The sequence below is a fragment of the Sylvia atricapilla genome, chromosome 2, assembly GCF_009819655.1.
Source record: "Sylvia atricapilla isolate bSylAtr1 chromosome 2, bSylAtr1.pri, whole genome shotgun sequence".
In the NCBI taxonomy this organism is placed as follows: domain Eukaryota; kingdom Metazoa; phylum Chordata; class Aves; order Passeriformes; family Sylviidae; genus Sylvia; species Sylvia atricapilla.
In genome coordinates, this window is record NC_089141.1 from 91889529 (window position 1) to 91915555 (window position 26027).

Genomic DNA, 26027 nt, shown 5'->3' on the forward strand with positions numbered 1-26027 from the left:
TTGCAAGAATATACAAGAACTTCATGACATCATGTGTGAACAATCCTCTAGAGTGCTCTGTCCCTATAGAAGCTAACCTTTGTCCCTTGGGACAGGCACCCAAGCACAAATGCAATCACATACTACTCAGATTTCATTGCTGTAGCTGCATCCAGTGGATCAATGTCGAAATTCCACTGGTAAGCTAAAAGTTGAGTATAATCCACATTCTACAGTCAGGAAGCCTAATTAGTGATACTATTAACTCAGAGGCAATCAATAAACAATCAGTCTCTCAATCTATTGTTTTTGGTGTTTCTTCTTAATAATTACTGATTCTAAAAATCAATTTATCATGGACTGGGGTAAATTTTTCATTAAGTATAAAATTTTTTAGAAAGTCTTAAAATTTTCTTCTGTACTATTTATAATATGGTCAATATTCCTTCCTACTCTTTCTTATTTCCAATGGTGTGATATAACTTATGATTCCCAAATGAAAAATATATCTACCTACCATTACTCAAAAAAAAAAAAGAACAAAGGCCCAGGAATCTCCATTCTTCTCCACTCTGAGGAATGTGTCCTTATAATTTTTTTAATCCGCAGTCTAACTTTATCAGGATAGGTGAAAACCATATGAAAAGCTGTGGGCTTGAACCTTCTCCAGCCAACTCCAATATTCAGAGACAGATTTCTAACCACAGGGTTGTATGTCCAGAAACTCAATGCAACCACAACAATACGGACAGCACTGTAATCTGATTTTAGGCACTGTTTGAGGACTCCTAAATTACCAAGGTTCCCTAAGGACTTGGGAGACATTTGGGCATTTCTCTACCTAGGTACTACCTCTTGCTTCCCTTCCCAGGTAGAATGTCACAAGTTTTTCACCCAGACAACATCGTGCTCAAAAGGGTTTCCTGGAGGATCTGCTTTCAGAACCAGAGTCAGCACTTTAGGTGGAAATCAGATTCCTGAAAATCTGACTATGATTCACTGAAATTCTTAAAATCCTTTCTTCTGTTGCATACCTTAAATTATTCTCTCAAACCTGTGGGCCATGCAGGTTATATAAATATTTGAAATAGCTAAGTAATTTAGCTTTATTCATATAGTAAAAAGTCCCAGGTGCATCATAAAATATTTTTAATATGGAAATGATGTCCCAGCAATCGCCTCTGTCATCTAGGATTACTACCATTGGCTCCATGAGGTTTTATTAAGGCAATCAGAAATACAGTAGACCCTGAAGAATATGTGTAGATATTAAAAAAAAAAAAAGGAGAAAAAAGAAAGGATAGATTAAAAAAAAAAAAATCTGTTGCTATGGAAAAAAAAGTCCAACCAAAAGCAAAATTTCCTCCTAACAGGAGGCTTCTGCACAGTTCTTAAAATGGTTCAATTGTTCTACGGTATGCTAGCTGTCTGCAAATTGTGCAGTCACCTGTCAACACCATCACAAAACCTGACTTTTTTATACATACTTATATTCTTATATTCGTAATCTATTTTTATTCAATTGCACATATTCCGTATGTATATAACAATATACACTTATATAGATGCAAATGTAGAAACATTTACATAGTATTCCCTCATCCACATTCATCAGTTTCCTGCAGGGATAGGCCAGCATTTTTTTTATTAACAGCTTGAACAATTCACTTTTTCATATTTTTTTTAAATATAACCACATGATTTACACACCACACCATTTTATAAAATGCCATTAACATGGACACACACCAAGATTAAATGTAATTCTTCATAAAACATTTGCTGCATTTCCCTTCCTGTGACATGCATAGTTTATTTTTCCCCCTTTATTGACTCACTTTTTCTCATTAATTCCATGAAAAGGTTTTGCTCGTTGAAGGATATCCAAGGTTTACACACACACCCCGCTGCATGCTCTCATGCACACAGTTACTGTGCTAACCATACATCCTTGCCAAAGTCCTTAGTACATGAATAGTTAAAAAGAAAGCAAAAGTAATCAGGATAGAAAGCTCTATTTGTTTGAGAATAAGGAAACATCCAGGAAATCCCACATCCTTATGAACTCCATGGTGCCCTGAAATTTTACTCTCTAACCTCAGTGGCTAGCATAAGTTTTCATTCAAGGTACCAAATCCCACAAATCTAGCTGGCTCCTCTTTGTGGCTCCTATTAGAATTGTTGGAATCTCAGTCATTAAGATTGAGATTCAAAAAGGAAAAGGAATAAAGTTGCTCTACACAGTGTTGTGGTTTAGGTCATTAGCACTAGATACCACTTTACACAAATTCACTGTGCTGAACAGATGAGGAACGATTCTCAAGGCAAAGATTAAAAAAAAAAAAAAAAAAAAAGAAGTAAAAGTAAAGATTTCACCATATTAGCAAACCACAGACAACAAAATAAAAGATTAAATGAGATGGAGCAGCTGTTCACAGTTCAAAAGCTTCCTTCCAACTCATTTCAACAGATTTTCTGTAGGCAGAAAATTATTTTTACAGAAATCACAAAACAACTATGAGAAAAGTAGGGGAAAAAAGTTTTTAGTGATTACAATTATAGAACCTCCACTGAAAATTTCCCTACTTGCTGCCATCATAAATGAGTTTTGCCTGCTTAGATAGAAGAAAACTGACAGACACAAGTTGAGTGATCTCTTTTGTATTCTCTTTATGAGCACAAAACAATCTAGAAACTATTTTACTAAATTTAAATATTGTCTCTCAGAACACTGATTGCAGACTTAATACTTTTATTTTAACATTGTTCCACATAAAGCTTTAAGGAAGACCCTCCCCCATGACATCTAAATATATCTGGGAGATAAATAACCAATATCTACACACTCCAGAGTAAAGAAAAGATTCCTGTTCCAGAACAAAATGTCAAAAAAAAAAAAAAAAAAACATGAAAAAGGCTGATTTGAGACTAGAAGTCTACCATGCAGGATACCTATTTCTAAATATTTACTTTTTATTCTTCCTCCCCCTGGGCTTGACAAAGAAATGAAAAGGTATCACAAACGTTTATAAGCTATCCACAAAGATATGTGAGTTCAGTACAGCCCATGGCAAACAATACCGTCACCTCAACACTGCTCTAGTTTCAGTTTCAGCTTTATTGATCCTTGATGTAGCTTGCCAAAATAAAAGGAAAAAAAAAAAAACCGACAGCATACTCCCTTTGTGGAAGACAAGAGTGTGTCTGATACAAAATCATTCTCTAAATAGGGATAAATAGGGATACCTGCTGCACAGCTAACCCTAGCAGCCTCCTTCCCTTCATACATCTTGATGAAAAGCAAATAAGTAGAAATTTCACCTGTACAAAAGTAATCCTCTAAAATCCTATTCTTCATCCTTTATATGGCAATTTCCATCACTGCAGTCTGAGGGGGACACACCTGATATTTTATTAAATGGAAATTTCAGTAACTCTAGGCTCATGACTTGAGCTTCAAAGTATTATGTTTTACAAATAATTAACTACGAATTCCCTTGAGCAGTTAAATTACTTGCAGTTAGTTAAGTTCCACATCAAAATACCACCATCCCTCAACCATAATGGATGCCAGACCTGGGCATAACTTTTCCAAAATAAAAGGTCTTCATCAATAAATTCTTATGCATTGAAACTTGAACTACTAAAAGTATTTAAGAAATACAAACAGGGATCTCTTTAAGTGGGAGCTTCCAAACTGAAAATATTTTCCTCTTTTCTCTCCAGAGTGTTTCTTAGCAAAATAATCTGAACAAGGACCCAAACTCCATACTTGTACATATATATTCAGAACTAAAATCTGTGGGTCACAAGTCAAAGTAACAACTCATAGGTACACTAACAAATATTTCATGCATGCCTTACATGGGCTTGTGTAGCTATAGAGAAAATGAAGAGAACAAATCCTCCTGCTCAGCTGATTTCCTTCATAGTAGGGCATCATGTTAAGGCTACTCATGAAAACAAATTCTCCCTTAATACAAATAGAAAAGCCTCTTACTTCCTTTTACATGGACTTGCAGAGAACATAGTTCTGCAAACTGGGCTGGCCGAGCACACCATTTCCAGGACTCCTTCCATTACCTTGAATCCATGGTAACCTGCAGCAGGAGTTTCTTTCCACCTCTCCCACAGGAAAGATACTGATGATCATTTGCCTCCAATATTTGTTCTATTTCAGGGCTTTCAACTCGGTAAGAATTGCTACTGTCTATAAACCCATGCCTGTCACGTTACCAAAATTATTCCTTCACACGGAGTAGGAACTGTCTGCCATCTGGATGAGCTTAACTTGTGATATAATAAAGGTCTGAATTCATTTTCAGCATGCCTGATCCCACCCACATCATAAAAATACAAACACAAAGCTCAATCCCTTATGTCTGTAACAACACAGCCTACAGAATCAAAGCTGAATTCTGAGCCTTATAAGCGTCCTCCAGGCATATAAAATAAGCTGAACAGGATAAAACACATATCTCCAAAAAACACTGTCAAGAAATCAGGGGATAATGCAGTGCTGAAAAATTTATACCAATACCTTTACATAATTGCTACAATATATGCATTTCTATTAATATACATTTATATTATGCCACTACTACTCACTTATTTCCATCATAGGTACCTGCTTAACCAGTCAAGGAATGATCATATAAATGCAGTCTGATATTCACTCATCCTTGTGTAAGTAAAGTATTTCAGCTGCTTTGTGGATAAAAGTTCTTTAATTCATGGCATTTCTGGGTTCCATGTTGCAAAAATGGGAAGCAAAATCTGGATATACAACTTAATTGCTCATCAAAACAGACTTACTACCTTGTTATAGTCTAGAAATTAAGATTTATGGGTGCATGCCAGTGAGCATAAAGAATATCATAGTGTTCCAAAAATCCCAGGTGTGTATCTCGGTGACATGCTGGGTAAGAAAGGATAAAAGTATGTGCCAATACAGTGTCTGTTCATAAAAAATATCGCATAGTTGGATGTATATAGATCACCTTGTCTACAAAAATCCCCAATTGTATTTGAAAATGTACTTCTTGGTTGTTGAATTACTTAAAAAAATAGTAAAAAATAGTACTTTAAAATCGTCAAAGTTCCACAATCATGTTGGAAATCACCTTAGTTCATGAATAAAGCAATATTCCTCCTTAAATTGATAGAATGTAGGCAATGTCAGTTCACAGAAAAGATTTTCAATAGAGTTTTTTTAAAAAAAAGGCTGTCATGGCACATATTACAGATTGCTTGACAGGCATAGTCTGTTTGACTAATGCATGCAGGAGATAAAAGAATTAGCACTGATGACTGAAAACGAAAGACCAACATTTTCCCATCTGTTTGTGCACCATGGGGACTTAAGTTCCGCCCATCAGCTGGAAGGCATGAAAAAGGCAAAGAAAATCCCACTCAGTTCCAGTACTGAGCACTTCTGAAAACACTCTAGAAGTGTAGCATGTTTGCAACAGCTTCTTTCAAAATAAAATATAACTAAGCATGCAGTTATGAAATAAAAAGTTAAAACCTACTAATCCAGAAGTGGTCAAATAAAAAGTAATGTACATTTCTCAAGTTACCAATATTTCCGCGCCCTAGATCTACAACATTCATGAGGATTGGGAAACACTGTCTTAATTCTAAATGCATACATATTTGTACCTGGATCTTAAACAGACAGTAAGTTGTTTTTCATAGTGGTTCTTCATACTCTGAATCCTTGTACATACCACCAAGGTTTCTTGGAACTTAAAGTCTTCATTTCTAAGCTAAATATAGTCTGATTGCCTTGACTTAGTTTTGCCACCAGGAACTATTCTTATTTTCTCTCTTCTTCCACACAAATATCCGGAAACGCTGAGAATCGTCCAGCTAGATGGACTAGAAATTGGAAGAACTGAATTATATTTGTCGTATCCATTTCTGTTTCTTAACTTCCATACTTCATTCCAAAGTTTTTCAACGACTTCAACTGATCATTCTTATCATGAAAATCTCTACCTCAAATGCATGACTAAATTTTGCCATACAATTTGAACCCTAATTTCTTCAGCCTTAGTATGTTTTCAGATGTAATCACTGCTGGTTTTATACCTGTGAGGAAATAGGCCTTAACAACAATATTTTTTCTCTTGCATTTATTGGCTAGATGTGCATTCAGCCATGAGACATTCTAGTTTATCCACAGTGTAGGGCAAAAGAATCTACAGTTTCTGGTGGGACAGGCCTTGGGCTGAACATATTCAGTTCTAGAGCTCCCACATACCTCTGAGTTTAAACATCCAATTCTCCAGTCTCTGCACATATACTTTATTCAACCAGAAATTTACAGGAACTAATCTTACTCTCAAGATATGCATTTGTCTTAGTACAATATCAATATTTCAATATTCTACCTGCCAAAATGTTTCCTTCAATTAAAAAAAAAATGTTACATTAAAGAGCAGCTAACGAAGAATTATATATCTATGATTTTCATGTCCAAAGCCAACTATGACAAAAATGAAAACAATAACTGGGTTTCTTTCTTACTTTCCTACTTTATGGAGGCACCTCCTGGTTCAAAATACATATTGCATATTTTCAGTGAGGGCTTCTCAGAAAAGAGACAAAAATATGAGTCATTCGGGTTATCAGAAGAGCTCTAAGAGAATGAAGACATTCCTTTTAGCTTAGTATGCAAAAAAAAAATTATTTGGAATAATTAAATGAATGTGGATGCACCTGCCACAAAAATAAGTTGACATACTTTTAACTCTTTTAAAACCATTTAATCTGAAAGCATTTAAAAAAAAAGAGAAAAAAAATTCAGAATATATTTTCTCACTGAATTTTTGTGTTTTTATTGAAAGTGGAGGTAAATGAAAGAATTGAAGAAATTATAGAAAACTAGACTTGCATGTTATATATAACAAAAAAAAAGTTATCTTTGCCTAGAATAGCATTCTCATTCTGTTCTATTATTAAGACACTTCAGCAAAAATTCAAAAGATCAGAATGAGGTCAAAAAAAGGGTAGTTGAAGTACAGAAGGAGGAGTATTTGACTTGATATTGCCAGCTCTCAAATTATTTGGCAAGAAAAGGGAATTAGAAAGGAAACTTCAAAGAGCACTGATGACTAAAGACTAAAATTTCCCCATCTGTTTCTGCACATGGGACTTGCAAACTTCCCATCAGTAGCAGAGCTTATGGAAAAAAATGAAATTATTTGAGCACTGAATGCCTCTGATAACAGTACAGAAGCACACTTTTTTCTAATTTTATTTTAATTGTAATCATTAAAAATTATGACAGGCACACAGAAAAATGGTCAGTCCCTGTCTTATATTCTTATATAATACTCTAACAAAAGGTCACTTTTTGGAATTATTGCCATTTATTTTTAGAACAAATAGAAAGAAATTCTCCTTCACACAGCAGGGAGTAAGCCTTTGGAATTTTCTGTCAAAAATTCTTTTAATCTGACACCACAGTTACAGTTAACAGTTACTCTATAACCATTAAGCAAATTTGTAATTACATAAGGTCAAACAAATCTCATACTTTAGGAATTAAAAAGATCACTCCCTGGGGTTAGCAAGAACAGTCACTTGTATACAAAACTGGACAGTTAGTAAGGCATAGCTTTACTGTAAGCGAAATGGAGATAAGAAGCATCCTGTGATGATCCACTACTGTATTGATAAATACAAATGAAGCGTAAAACATCGAGGTTAAAGTTTTACTAATGTGTTACCGTACAAAGTTCTATGTGTCTGTCTGTCTGTATATATATATACACACATGCATATATATTGGAAAGTATATATATGCACACACACACATATATGCATATACACATATACACACACCCTCCAAACAAAACTGCAGGAGAAAGGTCTGCCTAGTAGCTTCATTTAGAGTTTCCACCCCTGGCCCACCACAGATGAGGGAAGAACAAATAAAACAACCCCGTGGCTGCAAAGAAAGGAGGTTGATTTTCGTGGCTCAGTAAAGACTGAAAGTTTTTTTTTTTGAAGATCTTGTAGTTTACAGGTTCAGTGTAAATAAAATAAGTGTAGGAAGTCTAACTAGAGGCAAACCACAAGGCCCTGTTTAACATGACAGCCTTCTCCTTAATCCCCGTGGTTTGGGAAGCCATCTTCTCTTAATGTCCATGCACACTGTCATATCCATGTCTATGTATTTATGTAACTTGGGAAATACAGATGCTGAATGTTTTGATTTTTATTCTCCAGTCCATTTTGAGATAGCACACACACATACCCATGTGTGTGCATGTGTACAGTGTGTATATATTTGTGTGGATGTGCATGCATATGTGTGTAAATTAAATACACTTGAAATGGCACACATAAATCAACAGCACTACTTCAGGTATGACATCAGAGCTTAACCTTTTATTAATGCAGAGGAAAAAAGTCAGAGCCTATGTTGATGTATATACACACACAGCAAAAAGAAAGAAAACCTGTACTACATGTCTCTGGTGTAAAAAGCAAGAGATTAAACAGTATGTAAGAAATGAAAGCTGTATACAGTGTACAGTTTCTGCAAAGATAAATGTATCATGCAAGGAAGTAAGAGTACAAAATTGCTATTTTAAGTCAGCTAATTTGCATTTTTGTTATGAGACAGAATCACTGTGTTGATTGTAAGATCAGCATGTTCCCAAGTGTGCAAGGAAGGGACTGTACAGTAGCTTAAGCTGCACTCAGGGTGATGCTGTCTTGCTGGTTAGTAATTAAATCTAGATCTTATACAAACAAATCATTGTGTGAAATTCCAAATCTGTTTAGGGAGTTTAGTATGCCAGTCACCTTAATACAAAACTGGTTTCTCAAATCATCATGTAATTAAAGAACTCACCAGAAAACCAGAAAACTCTATTATATTCCTGTGCATGAGTAATGAATAAAGTGCAGTAGATGAGAAAACTTCCAGTCATAGTCAGTGTGAGACTATGTGTGAGACATTTGCTGTGTGGGACTGCAGCAAGTTAGTCCCTAATACAGCTGTGGTGAAAATATACAGTCCATGCCAAATTTTGAAATTGATTATATGAAAAGAAAAACATATGCTTACAAATCCTAGCAATACAAGTATAACCACAGCTGACATTTATATATTAACCAAACATAAGACTTCAAGTCTATTTGCAACAATTGGTCTCTGTGGATTAATATATATTGAAAAAGAGATGAAATTTTACACAAAATGGAAATAAACACCTCAAAGACATAATATTATGCCATCCATCAAGGATTTATCTATGCATTCTATCAGATTTTTTTTTCTTCATGTTCATAAAGTGTAATCTTAGCACAATGATGAAGTAATGGGCATTAATCCATCAACTGCCTATCACCTTGCCAAGAAACAATTGTCCATAATCATTCCCTTACCATTCTCTGGTCTTCATTCCAGAAAATAATTTTTTCCACCTTCCAGACTGTCATAATTTTAAGGAACATCCTTCTTCCCAATAAATGTAAGTAAGTAATCTTGCAGTATTCACTTTAATTCAACAAATATTTTCCATTATTTAACATTTGGAAAAGCATTATTTAGTGTGTTTTAAAAATTCACAATATATCACAGTTTTTAATGGGAGTAATTGAAATTTAAGACAAGTTTGATTTGATAAACTTCAACTTCAGATAGCTGAACATACAGTCGTCATTCAGAAATAATATAAAAGCTAGTTTTCTTCTGTGCTTTCATATCCAGCTTCTATACATTTTCTAACTTTTTTAGCCTTTCATCCTTGCAGACAGCAACCACATCTTGCTGAAGCTCATTATCAAAACAGAAAAAATAAAGCACATACAACTTTGCATTATTTTCCTTTTCATGACTTTAACTCCTGCACTTCACCATCCAAATGAATCTCATTATTTTATATTGTTCTACACTGAAGTGGATTACCTATTTTTCCACACATGGTCTACATCAATTATTCTAGATTTGGAAAGTCAATACTTTTTCTCCGCCTTTCCTACTCTAACTGAAAAGTCTTCAAACACATGTGTAAATGTGAGTCTTTTAATGACCTTCACATCACCTCATTTATTAGGTCCACCACCCCTGCACTGTTACAATTTACCTAAACCATCTGCTGTCAATAAGTAAGCCAGTTTTTCCTGCAGCAGTTTTCTTTCCAATGATTTTACACATCAATCTTTATGGTGGCATATCAAGGGAAGTTGTCCTTGAACTTTCGATAAATTGTATCGGTGCTGCATTTTCCCCTACTAGCTCAGAAATTCAAGAATCCTTGGAGGTTCATTTGATTTTTATTTTTTTTAACAGGTTCATGCTCCCAAGCCCTTCTAAATTATGCATTAGGAAAGGTGCCATAGTGATATTTCATTCCAGTATTTCTGAAATGAAAACACACAAAAAGCCATATACAACTGGGAGAGAAGGCTGTTAGTTTGAGTGGTTTGGAGATTTTTTAGCATTCAGGGTCAGCTCTTATCCCAATAAATAATATGAAATAAATTTTATTTTATTCATTAATGGTATGTTTTTATTTTATTATTATTATATTTTAAATAAGAAAAATTTGGTTAAATACTTAATTTTAAAAAATTGGCTTAAATCCTAACGATATGGTGATTCAAGGTCTGGTTCCAAGTTCAGTTTACTTCAATACTTGATGTCAAAATCTGTCACAGTTGGAAAACATTCCTCACAAAGATATATAGATCCAAATGAAAGAATGCCATATAAGAATTCCAATCCCATATAAGAATTAAACACATTTTTTAATTGAAATCTGGCTAGGAAAAGTCCGTTTTCCCTGATGTCAGCCCTTTGGAAACAGAATTTATTAACATTTTAAAAAATAATAAAACATCCTTCTTCTCACTGAAAATCCAGAATGTTTTTTTAAAAAATAAATACTTCTGAGGCACACAATAATTACTGATCTATATGCCATTCTCAACTTACTTCCAAAGACTAAACATCTAGCTTTTGTGGCCTTGGTGTTTCTTCTCAACAGAAAAAAAAATAAGCCCTCTTTTTCTTTGATTTTATGCTCTTTGGCCATTATGTATTTTGCTTTTGAATATTCAAAAAGAGTATTAAAACCAAACAGAAATATTTCAAATGCTTGAAAAACAGTATGTTTGCCCAGTACTTCTCTTTCTCAACTGTGTTCTTCCAGGAACTTTTCTCTTGTCTGTTTTTGGGCTACAGAAATTTAGCATAGTCTGACAGGCATCAAACATCTACCATATAACTTTACTTGCTTTTTATTGTTCACAATATTATGTTTTTAATACCCCCTGTATGTTTCTTTATTGTATTAAGAACACAATCAGAATTATATCTACACAGACCTCTGAACAGCTGCCATATGGAAATGTACTAGAATGGATCTCCTGAAGCATTGCTTTGGTGATGCAGGTAACACATAACACATAATCCCATTCACAAATTTAAGATAAATTTTAAATCTGATTAAGGTTCAGGCTTGGGGTTTTTTAATCCCTATTACTCCTGCATGGAATGCTGCTTTCCAACATATAGCTCCTAACATTAACAAAGCTTAGTTTAATTTCTGTTTTAGGTTTATTGTTGGACACTTCTGAAATAATTTACTTTTATGCCAGCAATAACTTCAGCTTTTAAAAGCTTTTTTCTTACCTCTTCATCTATCCTGATATATTTACAGATATTTTTACAACCTCCCTGTTTTGATTTCTTTAAGTATACTATATTATTTTTACTCCCTTCTCTCAAGATAAGCTTTTTACTCCCACACCTATCCTTGCAGGTTTCCTTGGTACAATTTCCCATACTTGAACATGGCTGTAGATAGGTAACTGCAAGCTGACAGTAGCAAAACTACTCTTCCCTTTCTCTTGGCAACATCTTCATTCTGACAAATCCAAGAATGTTTTTTTCCTACCTGTGGTTACATGTTTGCAGCATACAATTGTCTTTAAATCGACTAAAAGTTCTGAGGTATTTTCCTGAATTTCTGGCTGATGGTTCCTGAGCATATCACAGAAATGTCTGTTGCTCAGAGCATACCTTGTATTTGTACATGGGAATTTCAAGCCATTTTTATTACTTAAGTCTTCAAAGACACCCTATTATTTCTGCAAGACATTATAATCCTGACACAAATAGATAAGATATCACAGCATTGTCTTCAATATATTTCATTATCATACCCCTGTTTTTTGTCTCAAGGTTATCACTGAAAGCTCTAAATAAATAATATCATAGGACCAATCCTAATGAAACCTCAGAAGCTCTCAGGCCCATTTCTCCATTAACAGCTAGGCTGTTGTCTTGTTACCAAGTTCTTCACTACCAAGCAGCTTTTCACTTCTGCAATTTAACTAACAGTTTTCCTCAATTCCCCAGGTACTCCATGAACAACTCACAGAATAATTATGTCCGTGATTCAAGCACTTTAAGCTTGGCATAAAGAATGAATTTCACCTTCTACAAATATCCCCCAGTGGTGGAATATCCCCAGACCATCTTCTTCATGGCACAAAACTACGCTTATTGATTTTCAGATGTTGATTTTCATTATATTGTCATTCCTTGAGCCTCTTTCTCTAGGGAAAAAGAGAATTAGAGTGAAGCTTATCCAAAATTCCCCATTTTTATGCCTGTTGTCCATCTCTCAGCATATTTTTCCTGATCTGCTCCAGCCAAAACTGGGGGTGATATTTTTTTTCAACAACTAACTCTCCTTTACCTCCAGAAGTTTTTGTTTTCTGGAAATGCTCTGATGCTAAGAACTTCAGAATATACAGATCTGTTGCTTAATAGCCATGGTCTGTGTCCTAAATCTCATCCCCAACCCCAAACATTTTCCACCTGGACAGAGGGAGGGAGGATGAATGGAGGGGAGGGAGGAAGGGAGGCAGAGAGGGAAAGTGTATGTGTATGTATATGTGTGATTTCTAGACATCAAATAAGTATTTACAGACTCTTCAGTCTTACTTTCTGTGGCTACTTCCCATGTAATAAAAGGGCTTTGATTTATGCCATGATTTAGCATTCTTTGTACAGTGAACTGCAGATTCTATTTCACTGGTTATTTCCCCTTTTGAAATAACCTCATATTTTCTTCAATTGAACTTCTTCAACTGAAGTTCAATGCTATTTCCTTCTCTTTATATTATCCTCATTTCTTTTCTAGGCTATCTCATTACTTACATGATAGTGCTCAAAGCCTTTGACCATTTTGCTGTATCCAGTTAGGTTCCTGTTCTTACCTCTCCGAGGACTACCTGTAACGCTGCATGACTAACCAGCTTCATCCCTTTTCCCCAGCCTTTATGGGGAAAGACTTATATTTCTACAGTGTTGCCATCTGGTGTTCAGCAACTCATTAAAAGGTACCACCTAGATTAGTTAATTAGTGGCCTTTATCTAGGTTAGCTCTGTTATCTCAGCTAGTAATGATGAAAGGCTGTAAGCCAGTAGTACACACTCTCTGGAAGTTCCCTCCTACACTTCTCACACATCCTCTGCAAACTGTGAGTGAATTCAAATAGATACCAACAGCTTTCACAGAAAGAAATGCTATTTTAATTTCCTTACTACAAATATTGGTAACTGCCTCTAGAAAGACAGAAGAATCATTTTTCTTTTGGGGTAAATGATCATTTATACTATAAACTGTTAGCCACTGTCTCCTCATGACCTCTAACTGCTCTTCATTCTTTCCCTTCCCTGCTTCCTCTCATATTGACTCAAAGGAGGAAGTCATACTGAGGAAGACTGAGTGGGAGGGCAGATTGAGGAGGCAATTGTTTCTAGAACTGTGAATTAGTAAGACCTTTCTTTAAGTTTTAAACATAATGGCATTTTGATAATTCATCTCTGCTTGCTAACACAGACTGATGTAGTTGCAAAGAACAAGGGCAAAATATCTATGTAACTGCTTTTGACTACATGACTTCAGATATGTGCCATTATCAACTGTATGGGGGAGCATACAGAGGCTTACAGCCCCATAAAGACTTCCTTTCTACTCCCACCAAGATGTCTGCTCAGGTAAATGTTTTCCAGTAAAAATATATCTGGTTTTGGAAAGAAGATTTTACACCAAAATCAAAAGTGGATTACACATACAGTGGATAGTATTATATACTTGACACTGGTCATTTATTGTTGCTGTAAATCTAATGAATTATTTTATGGTAACTCCCTTTTGCAGACTGCCAAGCACAGATTTTCCTAAGTTCTTAAATAGGGGAGAGAAAAAAATATTCAGCCTCTATTTTATTTTTTTAAATTTGTACTTTCAGCTTTCTGTGCCAGAATTGCATTTTGTGCTTCAATTTTAGGTTCCAGAAAGCACAAGATGAAACATTTAATTAGTTAGCAGACAGAAGGTACTCTTATTTTTTCTAGTAAGGTCAATTAAAAAAATGTATTAAGAATGTTCTGAGGATGTAGTACTGATCTCTTCTAGTTAATTAAATGCTAGGTTTATCATACTAATGCTTTCAGATTTAGGGAAGAATAAATAAGGAATAAATCTCTACTGTGTCACATGCTGTACAAACAGCAAAATGCCATCTCCACCTTCCTAGTTTCATTTGACAAGATCTGCATTGAAGACAGTGAAAATCCAACATTCATGTTGCCCACTAAAAGGTGCCTCCTCACGACAGTAAAATGAAGTCAAGTATACAGTATAAGAACACATCCTCATCAGCTTTCTTCTCTCTCTGTTGCTCTTCAACCTCAAGTCACTCAACATCAAAAGATTTCATGATTCTTTGGGAGTGGGAAGAGGGAAAAAAGCCATCCCCAAACCAAAGTCAAAGACACATTAGAAAAGAAAAATCATAATTATCAACTTGTAATGTGTGAGCCAAACTGTACAGCTCCATGATTACCTGTGCTATGCTTTGAAATTGAAGTGTCATAAACAGCAAGTTATAAAGAAACCTGTGGTTTGCAACACAGCCACCGTTAGCTTGAGAAAAAGAACTAAACATGGGAGCTCAGTATGACTGTGAACCAGTGTTAATCCTCTAAAACATATTATTCATGATAAGAAATCATGCAGTCAGAGTGAGCAAAAACTAAAACAAAATGCAAGGTTCTACAAAGTGATATTTTTATCTACCTACCTTACTGCCTGAGAAGCCAAGGTTAGTATACAAACTGCAACAGTATCAATATTTATTCCACATGTGTGCAGGTTCTGGCTGGGATTGAATAATTTTCTTCCCAGCAGCCAGTGTGTGTTTTGGATTTGTGCTGAAGAGGGTGTGGATAGCACAGGGATATTTTAGCTGCTGCTGAGCAGCACTTGCACAGGGCCATGGCCATTTCTGGTCCTCACCACAGCAATGCAGGCTGGGGGTGCAAAGGAGCTGGGAGGGGAAACAGCAAGTGGAGGGGACAGCTGGCCCCAAATGTTCAGAGGGATATCCCACACCATATGGCCTCATGCTCAGCATATAAAGCTGGGGAAAAAAAAAGGAGGAAGGAGGAGGATGTTCAGAGTGATGGCATTTGTCTTCCCAAGACACCAATACATGTAGTAGAGCCCAGTTTCCCAGGAGATGGTTGAACACCTGCCTGCTGAAAGAACATGGTGAATTAATTTTTCTTTCACTTTGCTTATGTGTGCAGCTTTTGCTTTCCCTATTAAACTCTCTTTATCTCAACCCACAAGTTTTCTTACTTTTACCCTTGTGATCCTGACCTGGGGGGAGTGAACGAGAGACTGTGTGGGGCTGAGCTGTCATGACAAGCAGATAGTATGAACAATGCACAAGTAAAGTGAAGGTTGCCCACTCTTATGTATCAGTTAAAAGTATTTGAAGCTAAACCTTGTCTTTTGTGAAGGAACAATTAGATGGGTATAAGTTAAAAGCTGTAGCCATTTAAAGGGCAGTGAGAGGATCAAACACATGCTACAGCTGACAAAGCAGGAGCAGCATCTAAATGCTGGTGCTTGGACATTCTGCAACTCTGGTACCATAAAACAAAGAACATTGGATGCTGAAGTACAAATCTTGGCTAGTCTTTCAATTCAATATAGAACAAGTGTAGGGAATTAATGTAAAATACAATGTTGCAACATACCCCAAATGATGAAAAAGACCACACCCCAACCAGATGGAACTGCTAAAAGAACATCAAGTCCTGAGCCTTCAAAAGGTAGTGAGGAAAGACAGAGTAGAGATTCTTCCAATAAATCTGCTCACTGTTCACATACTTAAGAGGTTTCATGTGGGCACAAATGTATATTAGCCTACAGATCTTTGTTCCTAAATGAAAGACACTTCAGCATTCTCTTCAACCTGCTACAGGAGCCTCCTTCACGCAAAATCCATGAAAAGCAATACCCTGTGCCACGGGGAGAATACGCAGTGCTGATGTGGCAGAGCAGTGACTGATAAATGTGACCTTTCCCACCTCATGGCACCTAGGGCAGCCAGACCCCATAGATCAACCTGATCTCTGCCTCTCCCCGTGCACCAGCGGTTGCCCCAGGGCACACTCCTCATTGACCAACTGCTCAGCACACACAGGAGGATGAATCTCCTGGCTGCACAGTCCAGGGCCCTCCCATGTCCTGCTGACAGCTGCAAAACTGAAAGGACATGAATATATGTCCCTGGAAAACAATACCATCTAGGGCGAAGTGTTGGAAATTATGGAAAGAAATAGTGTCCTGGGTTGTAGTGTAGGATGTATTCTATCACCATCTTCAGTTAATGGCCCATCGATGCCTTGTGCATGACTCATAGATAACTCCCTCCGGGAGTTATCTCTCTTTAATGGGCCATCAAGGAGCCCCTGTATGACTCATCATCCCACTGTGAGATGCTCTGCCCATGGGGAGGAGCCAAGCATTCTCACCTGGTTATAAGCTAAGATTTGGAACAGTAGAAGCAGCCCTTACCCATTGGATTCTCAGAGGACCAGAGCCACCAGACCTTTCTATGAGATCACTGCCGCAGGAAGACCACCTCGCCTGGACTACTTCCATCACCCTGATCATGTTGTATTCTAACTCTGTCAGGTTGGTGTGGGTTTTTTTTGGGTTTTTGTTTGTTTGTTTGTTTATTATTATTATTGCATTTATTTTATTTTATTTTATTCCTTTTCTTCTAATTAAATTGTATTTCTGACTTGGAGCCTCTCACTCGGTTTGTTTTCAAACCACAACAAATAGCTTCAAGCATTTCATTCTGCATCTATTCCAAAAGCAGTACTTACAATTCCAGTATCCTTCCAACAGGACATGACAGCAGATTACCACATTTCAAACAGCTACAGCCCCTTCTAATTTGTTGTGAATTAGCTTTGATTTTGTCACTGACATCCACCAGAGCAAAGAAACTGTGAGTTACCACAGTTCAGATGATGAATGACAAGTCACTACCTTGCCTCAGCCAGAGAAAAATGAAGACCTCCAAAAGCAGGGTGAAGTCAGAAACTGGGAGAGTTTAAGCAAATCTTCATTGATAGCATTCTGGGATCTACATATATAATTTTTTTTTTCTTTTTTTTCTTCTTCCTTTTTCCTACTCCCCCTTCAAGAAATGTTTTAAGTCCTTACTGAGGAAATCTCTACTGGCTTCTGTGACAGTTTCCCAGGAATCTGAACTGAACAATTAAAGGACTACGCTATTGTGGTTTAGGACACATATTTAAAACAGAAAATATGGTACTGTTTGGGCTATAAATTCAATCTAGAAGAAATATTTATTTTAAAGTATATAATGAAGTTAACAAGAAGTGTTATTTTTTCTTCCAGAAAACAAAACTGTGGCATAATAGAAGCTGACTGTAGCTCATATTGGCATTTTCAAGGCTTATGCTACACATTAGACTCGGTCCATGAAACACTAACCTCAAGGCAAAGTAATTTCTAATAAGAATTACTCACACAAAGGCAATTCAGAATTGTGAAAAATAAGTCTCTCTAACCTCAATTTTCATCTTCACTTTGTCAAATGTTATTAAAGATAACATTAATATGATGGTTGAAAACCTACTGCTAACCTAAGAATATTTCCATTTCTCTGGCATCTCTTTAAATGTCAAAATTTAAAAATCTTTATTTTGACTCTAGAAGGGAGAATATGAAGATATTATTTATTTAGTCAAGGAAACTATGCCTTTAAAAGTGCTGACTACCTAAATGTGGGCAAATTTTCCAGAAGTTATTGTAGATAATACAGACAATTCAAATTTTATCTGACAAAAAACACATATGTGTACCCCTGCTTAGTGAAATCCCAATATTGTAGATAACTAAGTTATCAGAAAACTTTGAACCTTCAGATGAAGGCAGCTTGTAACAAACAGCAACCAAATCAAAAAACATTCAAATGATGGACACTGGAAAATTATTTAGGATATAACCCTGTATTGAAATACTCGAAGTTTAATTCAATCAGGCTTCTTGCAAAAATGGGCAAGGAAAATTTTACAAGTGCCCTCTATAACCTAAAATATTCCTACTAATGACAACAGCATTGCATTCAGATTTTCTGAAAATTTCCCCATTATAAGAGTTTCCCATAGTATAAGAATTTTTATAAATAAACTACTCTGCTCTAATTTATTAATCAGTCTAGCATTACATGTGGAACACAAAGGATACATATGCTTCAGAGTTATCTACACTGGACAGATTGAGGTAATACAAGAGATAAAACACAACCTGGAATTTTTATCCTTTATTGGCTGTGAATAATGACGATGTTTATAATGAGATGTATCTGACTTTTTTTTTTTTTTCATTCTTTGTGGGGTTTTTGGGTTTTGTTTGTTTGTTTGTTTTACTATACAGGTTTCCCAGTGAGTACGTGGACTTTCCATTCTAGAAAATTTGGTCCTGGGCAAGCTGGTGTGCCTGGCTTGTCTGAGCAGAGGGAATGGACTAAATGATCTCTCAAAGAGATTTCATCAAATGTGTTATCAAGTATACAGTCCAAAAATATATCTCCCTTCCCTTTACTTGTAACACTGAAATACAAATATAAGTATGACAAGAAACTCTGACCTTGCAACAATCTGTTTAAAACATAAAAAATTTAAAATTATACAAAAGGACTAAAAAACTTAAAGTTAGACTGTGAACTGTTTCTGCACTACTGTTTTAAAGAGCAATATCACATGAACTGAGAGAAAGAGCTGCATTAGTTCCATTGCATAAAACTAGAGTTTGTGTTCCTAGGAATGGAAGCATAAAGCAGAATGAAAGAATCATTTAGGGTGGAAAGAAAACTTAAGATCATTGAGTTCAGCCATTAATTCAGCACTTCCAAGTCCATCACTAAACCATGCCCACATCTGTCACATCTACACACCTTTTAAATACTTCCAGGGATGTCGACTCTGCCACTTCTATGGGCAAGCCTATTCAATATTGACTACTCTTTCAGCACAGAAAGCTTTTCCAAATATGCAATCTAAACTTCCCCTGGTGCAACTTGAGGCCATTTCTTCTTGTCCTGTTGCTTGCTGCCTGGTGGGAGACGCCAACCCCCACCTTGCTACAACCTTCTTTCAGGTTTTCTCTGAGCCTTTTCCTCTCCATCTTAAACAACCTCAAATTCCTCAGTTGCACATAGGACTTGTGCTCCAGGCACTTTCTCAGCTCTGTTGCCCTTCCCTGGACTGCTCCACCACCTCAGTGTCTTTCCTGTAGTGAGGGGCTGAATGGAACATAGGATTTGAGGTGTGGCTGCACCAGTGCTGAATACAGGGGGACAATCCCTGCCCTGGTCCTGCTGGCCACACTATTGCTGATACAGGCCAAGATGCCTTTGGCCCTCTTGGCCACCTGGTCACACTACTGCTCTTTCCAAAGGCTGAATGCCATATCTATTACTATATTGGGCAGACTCAGTATTAAAAAGTCAAAGTTGTTTATACAAATATTGATTTTTCTCATTTTTACTATGTCCACAAACACATTTTGTGAATACTGAGTGTAAGTGAGCCAACACTTGCTTTTCAGAGGAAGCTTTTTAAAAGATTGTCTGAGAACTCAGCCCTTAATAGAAAGTGACAAGGAGAAAAGAAAAGAAATTATCTGAATACCCCATTTGGGACTGAGCGCTTATCAGAGATATAAGCTCCGGACCACAGGGGAGAAATAGCAGATATTTGACATTGATGTTGGCAATTTATTCTCATTGAAGTCCTAAAAATGCCTTCTAAAAATCCAGAGCACCAAAGCAATGTCAAGAAAAACCAAACACTGTATATGTTTTCACTAATATGATTAGTAGCAATATCTTGCATTCATACAGAAGTTTCAGATGTTAGGGTGCTACATTCTGTCTCCTTTTCAAGCACACAATGCATTGGCTTGCTTTACTTACAAGTAGCAGTAGCAGGACAATATCAGGATTATCACAGGCACAGGCTACATGCATTGATGTCCAAAAATCCTCATCTTGATGATTTACATTTACTCCTCTGTCAATTAGAATTTCTGCAGCAAATGCATTATCGTAGCGAGCACACTAGAAGAAAAAAGAGCAGATTAGGGATGGTGTTTTCCTCAGTGTACAACTAAATTTATTACATACAATTTAAATTGGGCAGATGACGCATTGTAAGCTGCTGTGTTTGCAGGGAACAACAGCTGAGGAATCTATAGAAATAATTGTGTGGAGATTTCCATGTGCATGATTCACAGAATCCCCTATTTCCTTATGAAATCTGCTGAATCCACAATAAGGATGAAGCTTTTTTTCTGTTCAATACCGTCATTCCAAATCAGTGCACAGGCATCAGTGCATGATGATCACATCATGAGCAGAGGTATCTAAGTATATATGTACACCCACACATACATATGTCCATGCACACGTGAATTTCCGCCTTTTATGCAGTTCAGGGCTATAATACACCCCTCTTCCCACCCCATTTCTATTTCCAATCCACTAATTATACTGATTTCTGTTCGAGTCTCTCTGCCAGATAAATACTCTGTGCACTGAGGATATTATTGTAGGATGGAGGGATGCACATGTGTCAGTGTGCATATCTGTTTATGGTTATATACATTTCTATGCCTTGGTCATGATCACAGCTTTGGTAGAGAAGAAGAAAATGGCCTAGATATTATGTTGACCCTACTCCTCTGTCAAATCTGTGACTTTTTATGCATAAGGTTACGGATAATACCTTAAAAGAAAATCAGGGAACCTCAGTTCAGACCCTAACTCCAGCCTCATACACAATCTCAGTAACTCTTTGGAGAAGGATCCTATCTCTTTCCCCGTGGAGGACCAGTTATGGAGAGACTTATTTTAATCCGGTATGGAAGCCAGGATACTAAAGGAAGTGGGGAAGAAGGAAAACTGTGTAACTGGATTTGACTGTAAAGTCAAGATATAGCTGAGATCTTCAGCAGAACGCAGCAGCTGCATGTAATTCCTGTGATCACAAATATAGATAATCCAGAAGATGAATATTAAATTCTATCAAAATAAAAAAGTAGTCCCACCCTTAATGATTTCCAAATATACTGACCATTAAATTACAGAACAGAAATAAAATTCTGATGTATTTCCTTTGGTTTGTGTAACTTATCTGGCAGCTCTAGAAACAGTTTTGCTTTGTTGCATAGGAACCATTCATTTTATCAGTACAACTTAAATTGAGTTGTTCTATGCTGAAATGTAACAAATCAGAGGTAAGACATTTTATATTACAGATCAGTATAATCTAACAACCACCATATTTTCAAGCCATTGTGGAGCAAAAGAATTCAAAAACAACTAGTTCTAGAGAAGACAGGTATCACTGAGCCATTTTTTGTACTAATAATAGACAAAAGAGCCTTTTGTGATTAGTTGCAGCTTATATCTGTTGTTGGTCCTTGATTTTTGTTTAATAGATTTTATGAAACAATTGGACAAGCTCAGTTAAAGTTCCAGAATAAAACAGTATCACATAGAGTTTATTATAGGAGTGGGGGTGGGTGATTGCCTGGATGAATTGACATGACACCATGTGCTTTGTACTGTATGAGCAGCTCAGGCACATACTCAATTTTAATTTTACTTCTCCTTTCATGGAACCTAAAGAGAGTTCAGTGAATACCTTTCATGTTTCCATAGCTTGCCTAGATTCAAACATATTGGGATACTCTCTACAGAGACAGGAACTGAATCTTTACCAAGTGTCACATTTGAATTTTTTTTTAATGAATTATATCACATTTGGAAGTTAACAGACATGAAAAAGGAAAATGGAATTATATAATGATTTAAAAAAAAATGTCAAGATACATATATTTTCCACTCATTCTGACACCAAAATATTTAGCCTACAAGTGGAAAGAAAAAACACTACGCTCCCCTTTGGACTAAGCAGCTTCACAGTTGTAAAACTAACACTTAGAATGGATCTGGGTGGGCTTTAAGAATATAACACAGGTGCATTACTAGTTTCAATTCTTGCTGGAGAATATATTTGGCTTATCTTGTTTCCCTGCATCATGATTCTCCTCTCCTGTTTGTACTGCTCCCACATCAGGGTCAAATCTCAATTTCATTGAATTCATGTTTACCTCTATTTCCAGTAGGATAAGCATTTTCCTATAACTGAATTATGAGTACTTACTTGTAACTCTGACCAAACTGAGGCAGTAGGTTACACATAGCTCTCTACTGCAAATTTCTTACTGCAGAAAGCTTTCCTCCCTTTGGAAGCATATGTGTGCCTGTGAAGCAGCAGGCACCAGTTGAGAAATACTGATCGTGACAGTGAATCGGGGTGTGATGCAGATCAGGAAACCTAAAATGGCACAGCTCAACTGCAGATTTTATCTGCAGTTAAAAACTGTACATCAGCTAAACTAGATAAAGCAACTTAAAATCCCTGAAGATTAATTTTTCTTTCTTCTTTTTTAAAATGCCTGACACTTATGTCAAATCATCTGCACTGGAGATAAAGATTGTCTCCAAGGGCTTTTGACATGGGATAAGATTGGGGATGCCTCTGTTTTTGGAATCCCAAAGAAAAATCTCATTTGGACTGCATTTTTAAAGAGTGATTGAGCATCTTTACAGCAGACAAATAGTTAAAGAAGATAAAAGAGAATTAAAATTTTCTCTCTTCCCGATCAGTACTGCACTTTCACCTTACCTTGGCCTCTATCTCCTAAAGTCCTTGGTTAAATAGCGTGGTCATGGAAGATGGAAAGCACAGATTAATTACATAATGGAAACTCTGTAACTTGCAAGAGCATGGTCACAGGTGTGCTGGAGTCCAGTAATATTATAGGGGCTCTTTCTCATCAATAAATTACTGTATTTTGGATGCATACTATGAGAAATGTAATCCAACTGTTGTGAAATTAAATGCTCTGCCAACAGATTTTTTGTTACTTTGCTTAGTTGCATTTTTATGAGCCACAGTGTGCAACAAATATTTGATCCAAATATCTTAAAAGAGTTTCACATTGAATAGACAGAATGCCTGCAACTGAAGCACCAAAGACCAAAGAAAAGGATCGTAAGATGTAGGAATTATTTGAGTTTTGCTACTGCTTCAGCAATGCCAAAATTCAAATCCTATGGTATTTTCTTTCTGTCTGCCTCTCATGTCCTTACCTCTTGTTTTTACCTTCATTATTATATACAAATTGTTTTTCTTTTATCTTCTTGTTACTTAATCTGAGTTACCATGCAAATAATGATAAAATAAATGCCGATAATGTGTTAAATACCCACATGTAAGAAACTGGTGCAAGAAAGTGTCACAAAAACAAAAGCAAAAATGCTAATTCGTGGGGTTTTTTCATATGGGACCTGTGAATATTTGAACCATATAATTTTGTATTTGGAATCAAGCAGTATTTCCTTTGCTCTTTCTTGCTGCACAGATAATTTATAAATAAAAATCTTCATTCTCCTCTGTTAGCTACCACTCCTTTGACATGATCCACTCTTTCGTAAACAATTTGAAAATGACCATTCATTTAAAAAGCATAGCTGGATGCAATCATAGCCACGACAGAGCTCAATATAGATTAAAAAAAATAAATTTCTAAGCCTTTCTTTTTTGTTAATATGCCAAACCTGCTACTCACTACCCCACCATGTTTATCCACAGTCACTAACACTAATCTTCACTCTTACCAGATGGAGCAAGGAGCCTCCTGAGGAAAGAAGCATATGAGGGTCAGCACCATCCTTCAACAGCCGTAGCACTGAAATATCAAAGAAAAGAGGAAAGACTTAATATACCTCATATACTTAATCTAACAGCAGTACACCTAGTTATGAACTGTTAATAGGCTGATTCCTAATATTCATCAGGGGATTTAATAATATATTCAAACCTCTTATGTAACTGCAAAACTATCATGGCATTATTTGCCATCTCACCTGCTTTAATAGCTAAACCTGTAAAGCAAAAGACCTTTGATAAGGAACAGTAAGTATCAACAGTATCAAGGACTTTTCAAGTGTACAGATGAGCATGTCAGTTTTGTACAAACGAGAGGGGAAGACTGGAGGAAAGAGCTGTGTCAAGGTCAAAATCACCTGATTAGCTCATTTGGGACCAAAATCACAGTTAATTGGTGTTATTTCACTTTGCAAAGTTCCCATGCAATATATTGGCTTTTTCAGTAAATACTTGAAACTAGTATTCATAACTGATATCACTTGAAATTAATCATCATACCAAAGCTAAATGATCTGCACTCAATTTAACCTTTCCAGTGCTTTGTCAGATCACTGATGCAGCATAATCTTTAAAAAGATATTTGGAGCCACACTCCACTCCCAGTTACACATATGAAACCTCTTTGAAATGAAAACAGGCTTATAAGTGCAAGCAAAACCACAACCCTTCACATTGGTGCTCACCCAAGTGTGAAAATTCAGCACTTTTCCCCCATGGTCTTTATTGCCTTTATAACCTTCTCACTCAGAATCTCACTGACTAATTCACGGAAACAGCATTCACTCCTTGAACTCAAATGTGCAGTAGCAATGCCTGGCAGTACCAGGGGAGTCCACACTGGCATTGCAACCCTTTCTTCATTAAACTGCCATGAACAACCCTTTTAAAGGCCTCTCTCCATGAGAATAGCTACCAATAATGTTCCCTAAGTAGGAGCACAGGTGGTTCTGTCTTCATCACCTGGAAATCTTGAGATTAATTCTTAGTTAAGATCCTGGATGGACTTGTGCAAACAACTGCAATGAATTGTTGTCAAATGTGTTCCACTGAGATAGCTGTCCTACAGGAGGGCCAGAGATTTGTCTCAAGGCTCTTCTGTGAATCTGTCAACAGACTCATGACCAGCACATCTTTCCCACCTATATATTTTCTGTATCTGTTTTCTTTCTCCCAAGGATATATTGAAACTCCATTTTCATTGTATAGTTAAACTTCTTACAGCATTCAGACACTTACTTAACCTCTTTGAAAGAGGTCAGTTTTCTTTTCAAATACTGTCAATTTATAAAAGCAATTTTTTCTGAATTGTTTTTGACCAGGTGCCCTAGAAAAATTTCTCCTAATATTTGGTTAAAAAGTTGCAAGCCTGTAAAATTAGAGTGAAGCACTTGGTATCATCACTACTAAACATATCATATAGCAAAAACACACTGGTATAATGGACAAATTTTACAATATTTAGGCAAATTTATTTAATCTTTTTGCTCTATAAACTTTGAAAATAAAAAATCAATCAAAAGTACTGTATAAATTTTTACTTTACGAATCGTTCCATGATACCTATTTCTCCTCACCAAAGGTCTCGCCCTATTTAATTTACATAATTGTAAAAGACTTATATGTTCTGGCAAATGCCATTTTGAAAGTTAGCCATTATTAGAAGTCCCTGTCATCCCCAGAACATCCACCAAAAATAGAATGGGAGCATTAGGTAACATAGAATAAAAAAACCCTGTACAACACCTGCTAAGCAAGATGAAAATCACAGAATAAGAGTGGGAAGGTACAGAATTGTTTACAAAGTTTCATAAAGTCAGGAGAAATTGATGAACAATTAAAAGCAAACCACTCCTTTCTGCTCTCTCAGATCCAC

General features: G+C 36.2%; 1 protein-coding gene across 1 annotated transcript in view; it reads right to left on the reverse strand.

Annotated features, from left to right (window-relative positions):
- Positions 1-26027, reverse strand: part of MYO16 (myosin XVI) — a 267582-nt gene that overhangs the window by 217060 nt on the left and 24495 nt on the right. The window contains exons 2-3 of the mRNA XM_066313833.1: positions 24103-24173; positions 20329-20472 (exon numbers count right to left, since the gene is read on the reverse strand). Coding sequence (XP_066169930.1) covers positions 20329-20472; positions 24103-24173 — 215 coding nt within the window. The remainder of the gene's footprint in view (positions 1-20328; positions 20473-24102; positions 24174-26027) is intronic.